The following is a 13,825-nucleotide window of genomic DNA, read 5'->3' as shown; positions in this document are numbered from 1 at the left end:
CTGGATGATCTTTGAGGCCTCTTCCAAATGGATGTTTTCTGTGAAAATGCCTTTTTTTCTTTTTAAACAAAAGAAAAACCCCACACTTCCCACCCCCACTAAAAAAGGAGAAAACCCAAACCAAATAAGACAACTTCTCACTTCTATTCAAACAAATTCTCCTTTATGAGCATCTCATACCTCACTTGAATGTTGCCATTTACATCACAGGGGTGGACAGCATCTTTAATATGCCACATTTTACAAAAATTGTTTTCCCCATCTTTATTTACAGCTTCTACAGAACAGGTTTATTCATGGAAGCTTTCACCTGAAGCTGCAAAGAGTATTTCTCGTGTGTTAAGTACGCAGAAAAAATTATACAAGCTGAAAATTAACCCCAAACTGTATCAGAAGAAAGAAAATTCTGAATCAGGAGAAACAAAACCAAAGACATTGTACCTTAAGTCAGAAACAGTAAGAGGGGTCACAGGCACTAATGGTTCATAGATTTGTAGAATGGTTCAGGTTGGAAGGGACCTTGAAGATCATCTAGTTCCAAGCCCGCTGCCATGGGCAGGGACACCTACCACTAGAGCAGCTTGCTCAAAGCCTCATCCAATATGGCTTTGAACACCTCCAGGGAGGAGGCATCCATGACCTCCTTGGGCAGCCTGTTCCAGCATCTCACCACCCTCACTGTAAAGAATTTCTCCCTAACATCTAGTTTAAATCTGCCCTCAAGCTTCAATACATTCCTTCCTGTCCTATCACTACCCTTCCTTGTAAAAAGTCCCTTTCCAGTTTTCTTGTAGGCCCCCTTCAAGTACTGCAAAACTGTTAATACTTGAGAGCTGAAAAAAAACCTACCTTACACAATCACTTAAGCACCAACTGAACTTCATGAAATTAAAGGATTATTCCTGCAAGTCTATCTTCAGAAACTAAGATTTAAACCATTTTAGGTGGAGGACCTTGAACCATTAGGTAACACATGCTGCAGCTTCCAGAGGAGAATTGCTGGTGTTTCAAAATCACAGAATGTTAAGATGTTGGAAGGGACCTCCAGAGATCAAGTCCAAGCCCCCAGCCAAAAGCAGGATCACAGGGTAGTCTGCACAGGAATGCGTCCATGCAGGTTTTGAAAGTCTCCAGAGAAGATTCCACAACCTCTCTGGGCAGCCTGTTCCAGTGCTGTCACCCTCACTGTAAGGAAGTTTCTCCTCATGTTCAGGTGAAACCTTCTACATTCAAGTTTGTATCCACTGGTCCTCATGTTATTACTCTGCACCACCAAAAAGCGATTGGCTCCCTCCACTTGACACCCACCCCTCAGATCAGATCCCCTCTCAGTCTTCTCTTCCAGACTAAACTGCCCCAGGTCTCGCAGCCTCTCTTCACAGGGGAGGTGCTCAAGTCCCCTAATCATCCTTGTGGCTCTCCACTGGACTCTCTCCAGTAGATCCCTGTCTCTCTTGAATTGCAGATCCCAGAACTGGACACAGTAGTCCAGGTGTGGTCTCACCAGGGCAGTGCAGAGGGCGACAAGAACCTCCACAGACTTTCTGGGCACACTTTTATTGATGCACTCCAGGATACCATTGGCCCTCTTGGCCCCATGGGCACATGGCTGTCCCATGGAGAACTTGCTGTCCACCAGGACTCCTGGGTCCTTCTCCATATGAAGGTTCATGGTCCTAGTCTCAGCTGACAGTACTAAAAGCAGCATGTATGTGGAATAGGACATTGAGAACACCACATCTGGTTGCTCTCCTCACTCTTAACATAAATGACAATTACTATTGTTCTTACTCACCTAACCTTGAAGAGATTAGCATTCCTTCCAACACGTTTGGTAATTCTGCCTTGCTTTTCCACCCCTGAGAGGGATGTACACCTACATTCTTTCCACTCCATTTAGATCAGAATGCCTGCATTCAGTACCAACCTACCTAAAGCTAAAATAAGACTGAATTACTCCAGAAATCACATGTCTTGCAGTCAGCCTTTCACTCTAATTACTATATCTAGCCTGCCTGAAGTACAGAGTAACTACACTAGGGAATGGGTGCAAAGATTCAGAAAGCAAGTCTGGGTTTTATCATAGAATGGTTTGGGTTGGAAGGGACCTCCAAAGGTCATCTAGTCTAACTCCTCTGCAGTAGGCAGGGGCATCCTAAACTAGATCTGGGTGCCCAGAGCCTTGTTGAGCCTCACCTTGAATATCTCTCCAGGGATGGGGAGATATTCTCAACTACCTCCCTGTGGTGAAGGCACATATTTCATATTCAAATTAATAACCTCTTCATCACACTCCCTGAGCAACCTGTTCCAGTGTTCCACTGCCCTCATGGTAGCAGTTATATTTCTGAAGAACTTCCACTATTAAAACAACCACAACAGCAGCACTAGAAGTCTGATGAATCTTCAGATGTTTCTAAAGCATTCAAAGGCCCTCTAGAAAGCTGACTGAAAGAGCTGGCCTAAAAAGTTAGGACTTAAGAGTATGGGTGATGACTTCTCTTAAAAGATCACAGAATCCATCAGGTTGGGAGGGACCCTCAAAGGTCATCTTGTCCAATCTCCTGCAGTCAGCAGGGACATCAACTAGGTCAGGCTGCCCAGGGCCACATCGAGTCTGATCTTGAATGGCTCCAAGGATGTGGCCTCAACCACATCTATTGATAACCTGTTCCAGTATTTCACCAGCCTCACTGGTGCTGGAGCACCTCTCCTATGAAGACAGGCTGGAAGAATTGGAGCTGTTCAGCCTGCAGAAGATAAAGCTCCAAGGAGATACCTTATAGCTGCATTTCAGTATCTGAAGGGGATACTGAAGCCAGGGAAGGACTGTTTAGAAGGGCTTGGAGTGACAGAATGAGGGGCAGTGGTTTGAAACTGGAGCAGGGGAGATTTAGGTTGGACATCAGGTGAAGCTCTTTACAGTGGCAGTGGTGAAATACTGGAACAGGTTGCCCAGAGGTGCGGTGGAGGCCCCATCCCTGTAGACATTCAAGATCAGACTGGATGTGGCTGGGGGCAGCCTGATCCAGTCGGAGGTGTCCCTTCTGACTGTAGAGGGGTCAGCCAAGATGACCTTTGACAGTCCCTTCAACCCAACTCAATCTGTGGAAAAAAAGGACTTAGAATAAAGCTCATTAGAAGTTCATCTGATTGTGATGAACAGCAGAATCTGACTCTATTTAAATACAAGAACTCTAAGAAACATGGAACAGCTCTAATCACCACCTTCATGAAACCCTACAAAATTTAGATTAGAAATTAATGTTTAATTAAGGACAAAAGGTACCTTTGACAGAAATAATTATTCCACCTACAAGGTAAGATATACTGACAGTATTGTTCACGAGTTTACAGGTAAAACAAGAGATCATTTATTCTGCAATGAAATATACTCACACCAAAAAAAGGTTTCATTGGTTTTCATTTTCTTGTTTTTATTTATTTTCTTTGTTGCCACTCTGCTAACCTACAAAGTATTATTGGGTTGGGACCTCCAAAAGTCATCTAGTCCAGTGAGCAGGGACATCCTCCACTAGATCAAGTTGCTCAGAGACTGATCTGGAGTATCTCCAGGGATGGGGCTCTCAACTGCCTCCATGGACCTCCTGTTGCAGTGTTCCACCACCCTCATGGTAAAGAGCTTGTTCCTAACATCTAATCTAAATCTTCTCTTCTCTAACTTCAAACCTTTGCCCTTCATCCTATCACTGCAGGTCTTTGTGAACAGTCCCTTCCCAGCCTTCTTGTAGCCCACTTCAGGTACTGGCAGGATGCTATTAGGTCTCCCCAGAGCCTTCTCTTGCCTGAACCACCCCAGCTCCCTCAGACACTCCTCGTAGGCCATGTGCCCCAGGCCCTTTGCCAGCCTCATTACCCCTCTCCAGACACACTCCAGAACCTCAATATCCTTCCTGTAGTGAGGAGCCCAGAACTGAACACAGTACTCAAGGCACGGCCTCACCAGTGCTGAGTAGAGGGGGATGGTCACCTCCCTGTTCCTGCTGGCCACAGTGTTTCTAATACAAGCCAGGATGCCACTGGCAGCAGAGGTGTTCCAGCCCCCTATTTTTAGCTACTGTCTATTACATGAACTCCCATGAGCTAAACTTTTACTCAACCAACAAACAAGAAGCAGTAGTAGTATTTGTGCTGTTACTCAGGCAAACAGCAAGGTTTTAACTAATTTAACTTAATTTGTCATGCATGCATCCTATCAACAACTTGGAACTGGATATACTTCAAACTACATAGAGCTCAACCAACCAAAAAACTCACCACACAATCAAAGCATTAATCAGTATTTTATGATCATTTATAAGCTTCCCTACTGAAAGTTTTGGGTGGAAAAAACCCTGGAATTCACCATGCCAATCATTATGCTCAAAATTTACATATTCCTATAGTCCTGAGTAGCCAAGACATGCTTTTTACAACTCAAACACTGCTAAATGCTTGATTTATGCATCATTTGAACAAAAAGACAGCCCATATAGTTTGTTGTTAAAAGATGCCCACATAAATCCAGACCATGAAACTTCCCTGCCCTTATCCCTTTGAAATAACACTTCAGATTGTAATGACAACAGTACTGCCTCTACTCTCGACATCTGATTATTCTGAAAAGGTAAAACCATTACTTTTTTTTTTCTCCTTCCTCCGTGAGCTTTGTTTCTGAATGAGGCAAAGGGTGACAGCAAAGAGGTCAAATAACCTAAACACTAGTTGAGTTCACTAGGGAAGCAATTTTACTGCCAAATTCTTGGAGCTCAAATATTTATAGAATAAGTTTGTTTCTCTTTTCTGTAACTAGTGAAAAGGTTTGTTTGTGAATGTTTAAATATTCCAAATTTTCTATCCATAGGGATAGTTGGAAAGTTTACCAGGAGAAGTTTTAGAGAGTGGGGCTAAGAAATGCAGTCGCTACGAAGTATGCTATTGAAAATCTCCTGGAAATGATGGTTTCAACACAGACTTTCAAGACAGCACTGTGGAAAGAAGGCACTTTGGAGTAAATCCAAGATTAAGATCTTTTTTTAGGTAGACTCTTCATGACAGCAAAGATCACTGCTGCTGAGATTTTTTTTGTTGTTGTTGATTCTTTCACTTTTGGTTGGGTTTTTGGTGGTGTTTTTTTGTTTCCTAAAACTGCCTGGTTTCAAAGGGAATGGTTAAAGGTTGCACCAGATAGATGATCCTTGGGGTCCCTTCTGACCTGCCACTCTGGGATTCTGTAAATGAGTACAACATGAAGACAGCATTCTCTTAAATGGTCTCCCCACAGTTTCTAAAAGTTTCCTTGAAAGATTTTAATAATCTGATTCCCAAGTTCACTAAAGAGGTCTTCTGGAACATACAGATTCATAGAATGGTTTAGGTTGGAAGGGACTTCTAAGATCATCTAGTTCCAGTGGCCCTACCACTGGCAGGGACACCTTCCACAAGCCCATCTTGCTCAAGGCCTCATCCAACCTGGCCTTGAACATCTCCAGGGGTGGAAGAGCCTGTGAGTGGTTCTACAAGACTTGTGGGTCCCTGCAGGTATTTGACATAGAATCATAGAATTGTCAGGGTTGGAAAGCATCCCAAGGATGTTCCAACCCCTATGCCATGGGCAAGGACACTTTCCATTAGGTCAGGTTGCCCAGAGCCACATCCAGCTTGGCCTTAAATTCCAAGGATGGGGTATCCACTACCTCCCTAGGCAACCTGGTCCAGTGTCTCACCACCCTCACTGTCAAGAATTTCTTCCTGATCTCCTGTCTAAATCTGCCCTCATGCTTCAACCCATTCCCTCTTGTCCTATCCCTAAAATCCCTTGTAAAAAATCCCTTCCTGGCTTTCTTGTAGGCTTCCTTCAGGTACTGGAAGGCAGATCTAAGGTCTCCCCAGAGCCTTCTCTTCTCCAGGCTGAACAGCCCCAACTCTCATAGTCTGTCCCCATAGGCAAGGTTCTCCAGCCCTCTGATCATCTTTGTAGCCTGCTCTGGACCTGCTCCAACAGCATCTTTTGATATAGCCCAGCACACAGTTGGCTTCTGGGCTCCTAGTTCACCTTGCCAGCACATGTTGAGTTTATCATCTACTGACAACCCCAAGTCCCTCTCCTCAAGCCCACTCTTGAGCTACTCCTCACCCAGCCTTTAGTTGTGCTTGGATCTCTTTTTTCCCCCTAAGCAGTCTACACTTACCCTTCTCCCATGAAAAGAATTCCTGCATTACATTACAGGATATTGTAGGGAGAGATGGAAAATTTATACATTTTAACTTGCACTGATCAATTCAGCATTACACAAAAGACTAAAACCCATAATCAATTTAAAGAGCTGCTGTGTGATATTTTAAGGGCATCATATGCATCCATAAAACCAATTCTTGGTGGCAAAAAGTTATAAGCACAAGGTAGGATGGTAGAAGTATAAATTTTTCTTTGCAGGACAGCTCTAATAACAATGGACCCAGAATCTTGGCACAAGAGAAAGAAAACTGGTGTAACAGCCGCCCCTACATATTATAACCAAGGGCAGATAGTTTCTTCTAGTTTCCAATCTAGTTCAGTACACAAACTCAGATGACTTACTCCAGACCATAGCAACACTACAAAAAAAAACCAAGAATGCAACTTTTGCTAATCATTTGTGGGGTTTAGAATTACTTGTTGTTTTACCTGTTTGATAATCATCATCTTTGTGGGCAACAGCCCTCAGCAGGAAGAAGAATCAGGCAAGAAACAATGTTCACCTTTCTAGCCACAGAGTACTGGAGCGCTATGAATGCCACCTGCCAGAGGTTCCTGCTAAGGATAGAGCCCTGAGGAGGATTTAAGGATATCACACAGGTACCAGGCCATAAATAAAACTCAGCAGCCTTCTATTTGTTGCTGGGGGTAATGCTCTCATTCCGATGCCTGGCAACTCCCCCATGAAGCAATTTGTCTGTCTTGCTACTCTCTCATGATCTACTCTCTCATGATCACAGTGCATGCTCACTCCCAGCTTCCACTTCTTGATTTCCTCTCTAGTGACAAATGGATCAATTCTTCCTAACAGTTACCTCTCTCATTTTGCTTCTCCACACATACAAATAAACATATTTGAGACCCACAGATTTCTCACCACAATTCAGAGAAACCTTCAGTTTGTCTGCCACTACCATTAGGGTAACTTTTTTTTCCCAGTGCAATATCGCATATAGCAACTTCAAAACAACACAGATACAGGGCTGAGATTGAAATCTGCTTATTTAGTCTCAACAGATCTGCCCACATACAGAAAATTATTTTTAACAGCCATCATCTAAAAACACAAAAATATTATCGGTCACATCCCAGGTTACTGAATTGACACTGTACTACTGCACCCTATTTTTAGGGCTTCTTATCTATAATGAAATTAAGTGAATCCACATTTCTTCAGGATTAAACTGAGCTCAAATTCCAGCTGAGGTGATGAACACATTATCAGGAAGACATCATTTTACAGCTTTTACCTGAGTAGATTTATCTTTCATACATGAAGGGTAGTTTACGTGGGGATCACGTGGCCACTGTCCCGTGAGGTAAGGTCCTGTTATTGTGTCCAAAGAAGAGGTTCGCCTTATGGTACCAGAAGTTCTGATTTGCTGGGATTTTGGCCTGTCCACTGTAGAAAACCAGAACAAAATCAACAACAAAAAAAGGTCAGGCTAGATTTGATATGAAACATTACAAACTAGCTATGACACAAGAACACATCAGAAACCTTAGTTTAAATGCCACGCTGAAAACAATGCAGTCACATCAGATCAAATAACAGCAAAGGAGAGGGGGGGAAAAAAAACATAAGAAAGGAAAAAGTGAGCAATTACAAACACCAACACTGTGTTCATATGCACTTTAGCCATATCTTCATATGTTTTTTCATGCAAAGAACTGGGCTACTTAAATATTTCCATCAACAAAAAAGCATGAAGCAAATTCAAATACAGCCATGACATAATTCAGGAAAGTCAGAAAACATTGTAATATTATTATATTTTATATGCTAAGTACCAGTACTGGGTTACTCTTTTTTCTTTTAAGGCAGCTTGCTTAGCTTTCTGCTGCAAAAAGGACTTTGGGTCCTGGTGGACAGAAGCATGACCATGAGCCAGCAGTGTGCCCCTGGGGCCAAGGCCAATGGCATCCTGGGGTGTGTTAAAAGGGCTGCGGTTAGCAGATAGAGAGAGGTTCTCCTCTCCCTCTACTCTGCCCTGCTGAGGCCACATCTAGAATACTGTGTCCAGTTCTGAGCCCCTCAGCTCAAGAAGGGCCTCAGGGAACTGCTTGAATGAGTCTAGCACAGAGCCACAAAGATGCTGAAGGCAGTGGAACATTGCCCTTGCAAGGAAAGGCTGAGGTAGCTTCTCCAAGTCTGTTTAGCTTGGAGAAGAGGAGCCTGAGGGGTGATCTCATTCATGTTTATAAAGATGTGAAGGGAAGTGTTGGGAGGATGGAGCCAGGCTCTGCTCAGTGATGTCCAATGACAGGACAAGGGGCAATGGGTGCCTACTGGAGCAGAGGAGGTTCCATGTAAAGAAAAAGGCCTTTTTACTATGAGGGTGCCAGAGCACTAGAACAGGCTGCCCAGAGAAGTTGGAGTTGCCTTCTCTAGAGACATTCAAAACCCACCTGCATGCATTCCTGTGTGACCTTCTGAGGTCCCTCCCAATCCCTACCATTCTGTGACTCTAGTTCTAAATATTAAAATGTAAGTCATGATAAAAATTACAGGTCTTAAGAAGATGAATACTAAATTTCTTGCTCTTGTGTACACTATTCCATACGATTTACAAGATCCCAATACAGGCCTTAGCAAGCTGAGCGCGTGTGACTGTATTTCCCTCTGACACAGCTCAGCTCATGGCAGCTACCCCATGTTTGTCTTCACTCCTGCAATCTTTCACTCCTCCCTGTACCTCTCTCCCCATACACCCAGATCATGGATTACTTTTTCCTGCATTTCATTTGGAAAGCTGAGAGTAGGGTGATTCATGAGATTGATGTGGGAAAGAACAGTTTTATAGCATGCTGTCTGGATCATCTTGCTTTGTCCTTTAGGCAAAATTACTTCATATATTTGTTCTCTAGACTTCACACAAGTCAACCTAAGCCCTACACTACAGCAACCATCTTACTCAGCCATACTAGAAGTTAAAATGAAATCAGAAGACTTGCAAGTTAGTCACATGCTAATCTGACCCCACCAAAACCACTGCTCACAACTTGAGTGCAAACCTGCCAGCACACTTCTGAGCACAAACACAACCACTGAGCTCCACATTCATTTTCTCCTCCTGTATCTTCTACAATTGCTGGGTCTACATCACCAATACTTTCTATAGCATTCAGGACAATGTTCAGGATACAGCTTGCTCTAATACAGAATGCTCGTAGTATAATGTATCATTGTGACAAGACTGAACCAGAGAAATCACAGATTCATTTTGGCTGGAAAAGACCTTTAAGATCACTAAGTCCAACCATTCTCTAACTCCAAGTCTGGTGCTAAACCACATCCCTCAGCACCACATCTGTGCCCCTTTCCAACACCTCCAGGGACAAGGATTCATCCATGTCACTGGGGAGCCTGTTTGAGTCTGAGAACCCTTTCAGAGAAGTTTCTAATATCCAACCTAAACCTCCCCTGGTGCAACTTGAGACCATCTTCTCTCAGTTGCTTCCCATTATTATTCCTAATAAGTACCACACAATGTTAAGAGCTTTAAGTCTCTTAGCTGTAGGACAGGTACAAAGCATGGCAATCATGAAGTGTTGAAACACTTCACTAGTTACTCACTTCCAGTGAAGAGCACCAAATAATGCTCTGAATCGGAAGCATGACATTACGTCATGTTGCCTTATCTACAGACCAGCTCCCTACAATTTCAAGCACATCTATCCTCACAGAATTCCATCTGTAACAAATATGCATTTTAAGATTTTTGAGCTCTTCAAGGTTAAAAAAGCACCTGAAACCCAAACTAAAGGTGGCAATTTAATGACATGAAACCACTATTTACATTTGCACTGAAACACAACTTTCACTGTCACACTATGGCACCACTCTACTCTCTTAGCTTCAAGGTTGAACACTTCTCCAAAAGCTGTTTAGTAGATATATATTGCATGCAATAACCTCTCAGGAATGTGTTTAATATGCAAGCAGTTAAATGTGCTAGAAAAAATTTAAAGCAAGTTAGAGGCTACTCAAATTGGCAAGAGAATGTCTGAAAGATGAGAAAGTAAGGGCTAAGCATACCTTTGCAAACTTTGCACTAAAGAAGTCTTGCTGCAAAAGAAAAAAGCCAAGCCCAAAATATAAATAGCCTATTTTCAAATAGAAATAAATCAATAACTATCTACAACCAGAGAATGAGCTACAGTCTGTGTTTTGTTCTATATCCAGAGGCAAGGCAACAGCAACTCCATTACAACTGAACACCACCAGAAGTTACTACAGTTGTGCTTTCCAATGCTACTGTCAAACCCTGAAGACAGGACATGCAGCCTCCTAAGTCCCTACTCTTTAGCATTTCTTTGAATCACAAGAGACTGAATTGTTCTCAACTGCATAAAACAATTTGAGTTAGCACTGATTTAATGCTAAAACAATTCCACTCTGTGGTCTGGTATGTGTTGGAAGGGACCTCCAAAGCTCATCTAGTCCAACACCCTCTGCAGTAAGCAGGGACATCCTCAACCAGATCAGGTTGCCCAGAGCCCTGTTGAACCTCACCTTGAGTATTTCCAGGGATGAGGCTCAAACCACCTCCCTGGGCAACCTGTGCATGTTCCTTCCATCTACTTTCAGATGGCATGCACAGATGTGTCAACCCACCCCGTGAAGTGACTGAGTTCAACAAGAAAACAAAAATACACCCTTTAAAAGCCATAAATACAGTTTCCCCCATTACAGGCAGAGCTGGCTTAATAGAACGAGTAGAAACAACCACAGGAGAGCAAGAATGAACAGGACTCCAACAGTGCTGAGGTGCTCTCAATAACAGTTTGGGCTCTCATGCTATTATGATATATCCTTACATCATGAAAAACAAAAGAGAAAGGATCTGTAAGCATGAAATTTGAAGAATCTTCTACAAATTAGCATTTGACAAGCTGTCTTGTACAGTCAGGTACTTAAAGATGACAGAGTGCCATGGAGAGCAGCGCTGAACTGGACCATAGCAGTGGTGGCTCAGATCAGCTTCAATTGTTATCTAAAGAAGGAAACTGCTCTCAGGATTTATTTTTTAATTTTTGCTTTTCTTACCTCATTTCAAGTCAGGCTTCTCACTATTCCAGGGAGCTACTACTGAATCATAGAATGGTCTGGGCTGGAAAGGACCTCTAAAGCTCCTCTAGTCAAACCCCCTCTGCAGTAAGCAGGGGCAACCTCAACTAGATCAGGCTACCCAGAGCCCTGTCAAGCCTCACCCTGAATATCTCCAGGGATTAGGCCCCAACCACCTCTCCAGGCAAACTTTCACTTTTTACTCCCCGCCAGACTTTCATTACCAATGGCATTTTCATGCTGGTATCATGAATATCCTTCTCCTGGATGGAAACTTTATGCTCCAGTTTTCTCACAGAAACAAACAAAAACGTACAAATACTATCTCATATGTGAAGCACTTCAACAGGTCCTGAAGCTAGCCAACAGACTTCATCCTTCAGAAAGGCTTCATCAGTGTTCCTGAACTTCTTAAATTGCAGGCTGATTTGACCCAAGTTTCAGTCTGTGCCTCATCTGATAATATCCAAGTATCTGAATGGGTTTCACTACAGTGTAAATCAGGACAATTCCTTTGTCTTTATCAGTCATGCGTGACAGATCTCAAGGAGCTCAGAACAAATAAGCTTAGGAGCACAGCACTTAAGCAGCAAAATCTTACCTGGAAAAGTGAGGCAGAAATTACAAAAGCAAGATGCAAGCTTATAGTGCAGTGGGTTGAAGTTACCCCCCAGAACAAAACTGCCACACACAGGAAGGCAAAATGCTTCGTGTTATTTAAAGTATACCCCAGGTTTTAAAGGCATGCATTTAAGGGTTATTGCTACACATTTCTGGTCACAAATCGTGTTAAGCAAAATGACACAGGGTCCACTTAAATACTCCAGCTGGTGAAATTCAGTATGATTCTACCTCCCAGCAGCAATCAACTACAACTGCATGAAATCATGAAATTATGGTGCGGCATTGGGAGCCAAAAGAATTCTAGTTATACCACCTAGACTGACTGAAAAAAAGGTTTCCACTTCTCTGCCAGCAAAATGTAATTTAGTAGGAGACTAACACATGACAGCTCTTTTGAAAAGGACATAGGGCTCAAATAAAACCATCTGCTACAGCTCTAAAATGAAGAGACTGCCTTCCCATCCAACACAGAGGCAGCACGTAATCTCAAAGCCACGTTCACAGTCCATTGTAGCTTAAATAATGCCTTCTGCCATGTGTGAGATGAGGAAACTCACCTGCAGCAGAAGAGCAAGGCTGACAGCTATCATTGGTACCATTAGAAAAGCTGCTTCAGCTAAATCAACCAGAACTCATCTATCATTATCTTCCCCTCTCTTTTGGAAGCTAGCAGATGCAGTTCAAATTTGGCCAAAGCTTTTCCACTCACATCCCTGCATGGATATATGCAGCTTCAAAAGACTAAAATTATCCCAAGAACTTCTCTCAGATGACATATTCCTCTCAAGTTGAAAGAAAAGCATGAAATGAAATTCATTCTTCCCTAAAACTAAGACTATCAATATTGTCACATCATTATCAGTGTCAGCTAACAGTGACACCCTCCTGCCCAAAATGCCAGACCACACTATTGCTCCATGTAGTATCTTGATATTTTTCTGGAGAGTTCATCTCTAACTTGAGCTATTTACCCAAGGCAGCCAAGTCATAACACCATGAAATATCAGTACTAAATTCCACAATAAAGTCTCATGTGATGTCATTACTCTTCAGTTCAGTTGCCAACACTCTAGGATCTTCTGGTTCACCTTCAGAGCTACTAGTGAAGTAAATCCCAAGCCATCTTCTGATGCATCTCTAAAAATACTGCATGTTCAGCTCTGTGAAACATGAGTCTTCATTATGTGCACCACACTGGCTTTGATTCAGTTATATCAACTTCAAAAATTATTCCCTAATTTCTATTTTTCAGAAACCAAGACAGAAGAAAAAAGGAAGGGGGATGATACTCTGAAGTAACTACTCTAAACAGACTGACACAATCTACTTTAATTTCTTCTCATTATCCATAACATCAAGCCAATCAAAGAAAAAACCAGAAGGCAGAGAACAGGATCCCAATTTAACCAAGACCACCTGAGGTATTTTCAAACATCGAGGTCCATGAACTATTTGCTTTCTGCATCCAAGATTCTTCAGGGGAGGGGAAAAAGGGGGGAAATAAAAAGGAGTGAAAGAAAATAAATATCAAGGAAACAGTCTTCCACACAAGCAATGCCATAGGTTGGTACTCAGTAGTCAAGGCAAATTTGGTCTTGCACCTGATGAGACCAGGAGGTTTATAAGCATTCAAACTGAACTGCATGAAGCAGCAAGTCTATCCATATTAGAAACAGCCTATACTGGGAAAACAAAATAAACAAAACCCAGTTTGATTCTGAAGGGAAACTGCAGATGAAGACCCATAGCAAGAGGTTTGGCAATCAGCCATTTTGAGTTATCTTTGCCCACTTAGGCAAAGAAGAGGTATCCTGACCAGTCACTGTATCCAATAGGTGGATTGAAGGCATTTCCTTCCATCAAGGTTTCATGTGTGACTCTGCAAGGACATC

The 13,825-nt window shown here is 42.6% G+C and overlaps 1 protein-coding gene across 5 annotated transcripts in view; it reads right to left on the bottom strand.

Annotated features, from left to right (window-relative positions):
- Positions 1–13,825, bottom strand: part of GLCCI1 (glucocorticoid induced 1) — a 59,910-nt gene that overhangs the window by 31,870 nt on the left and 14,215 nt on the right. For all 5 annotated transcript variants that reach the window (XM_054161118.1, XM_054161119.1, XM_054161120.1 and 2 more), the window contains exon 2: positions 7,489–7,640. In XM_054161118.1, coding sequence (XP_054017093.1) covers positions 7,489–7,640 — 152 coding nt within the window. The remainder of the gene's footprint in view (positions 1–7,488; positions 7,641–13,825) is intronic.

Source organism: Dryobates pubescens, chromosome 4, assembly GCF_014839835.1.
Source record: "Dryobates pubescens isolate bDryPub1 chromosome 4, bDryPub1.pri, whole genome shotgun sequence".
NCBI classification, from domain to species: Eukaryota; Metazoa; Chordata; class Aves; order Piciformes; family Picidae; genus Dryobates; species Dryobates pubescens.
This window is presented reverse-complemented; position numbering and strand designations above follow the sequence as displayed.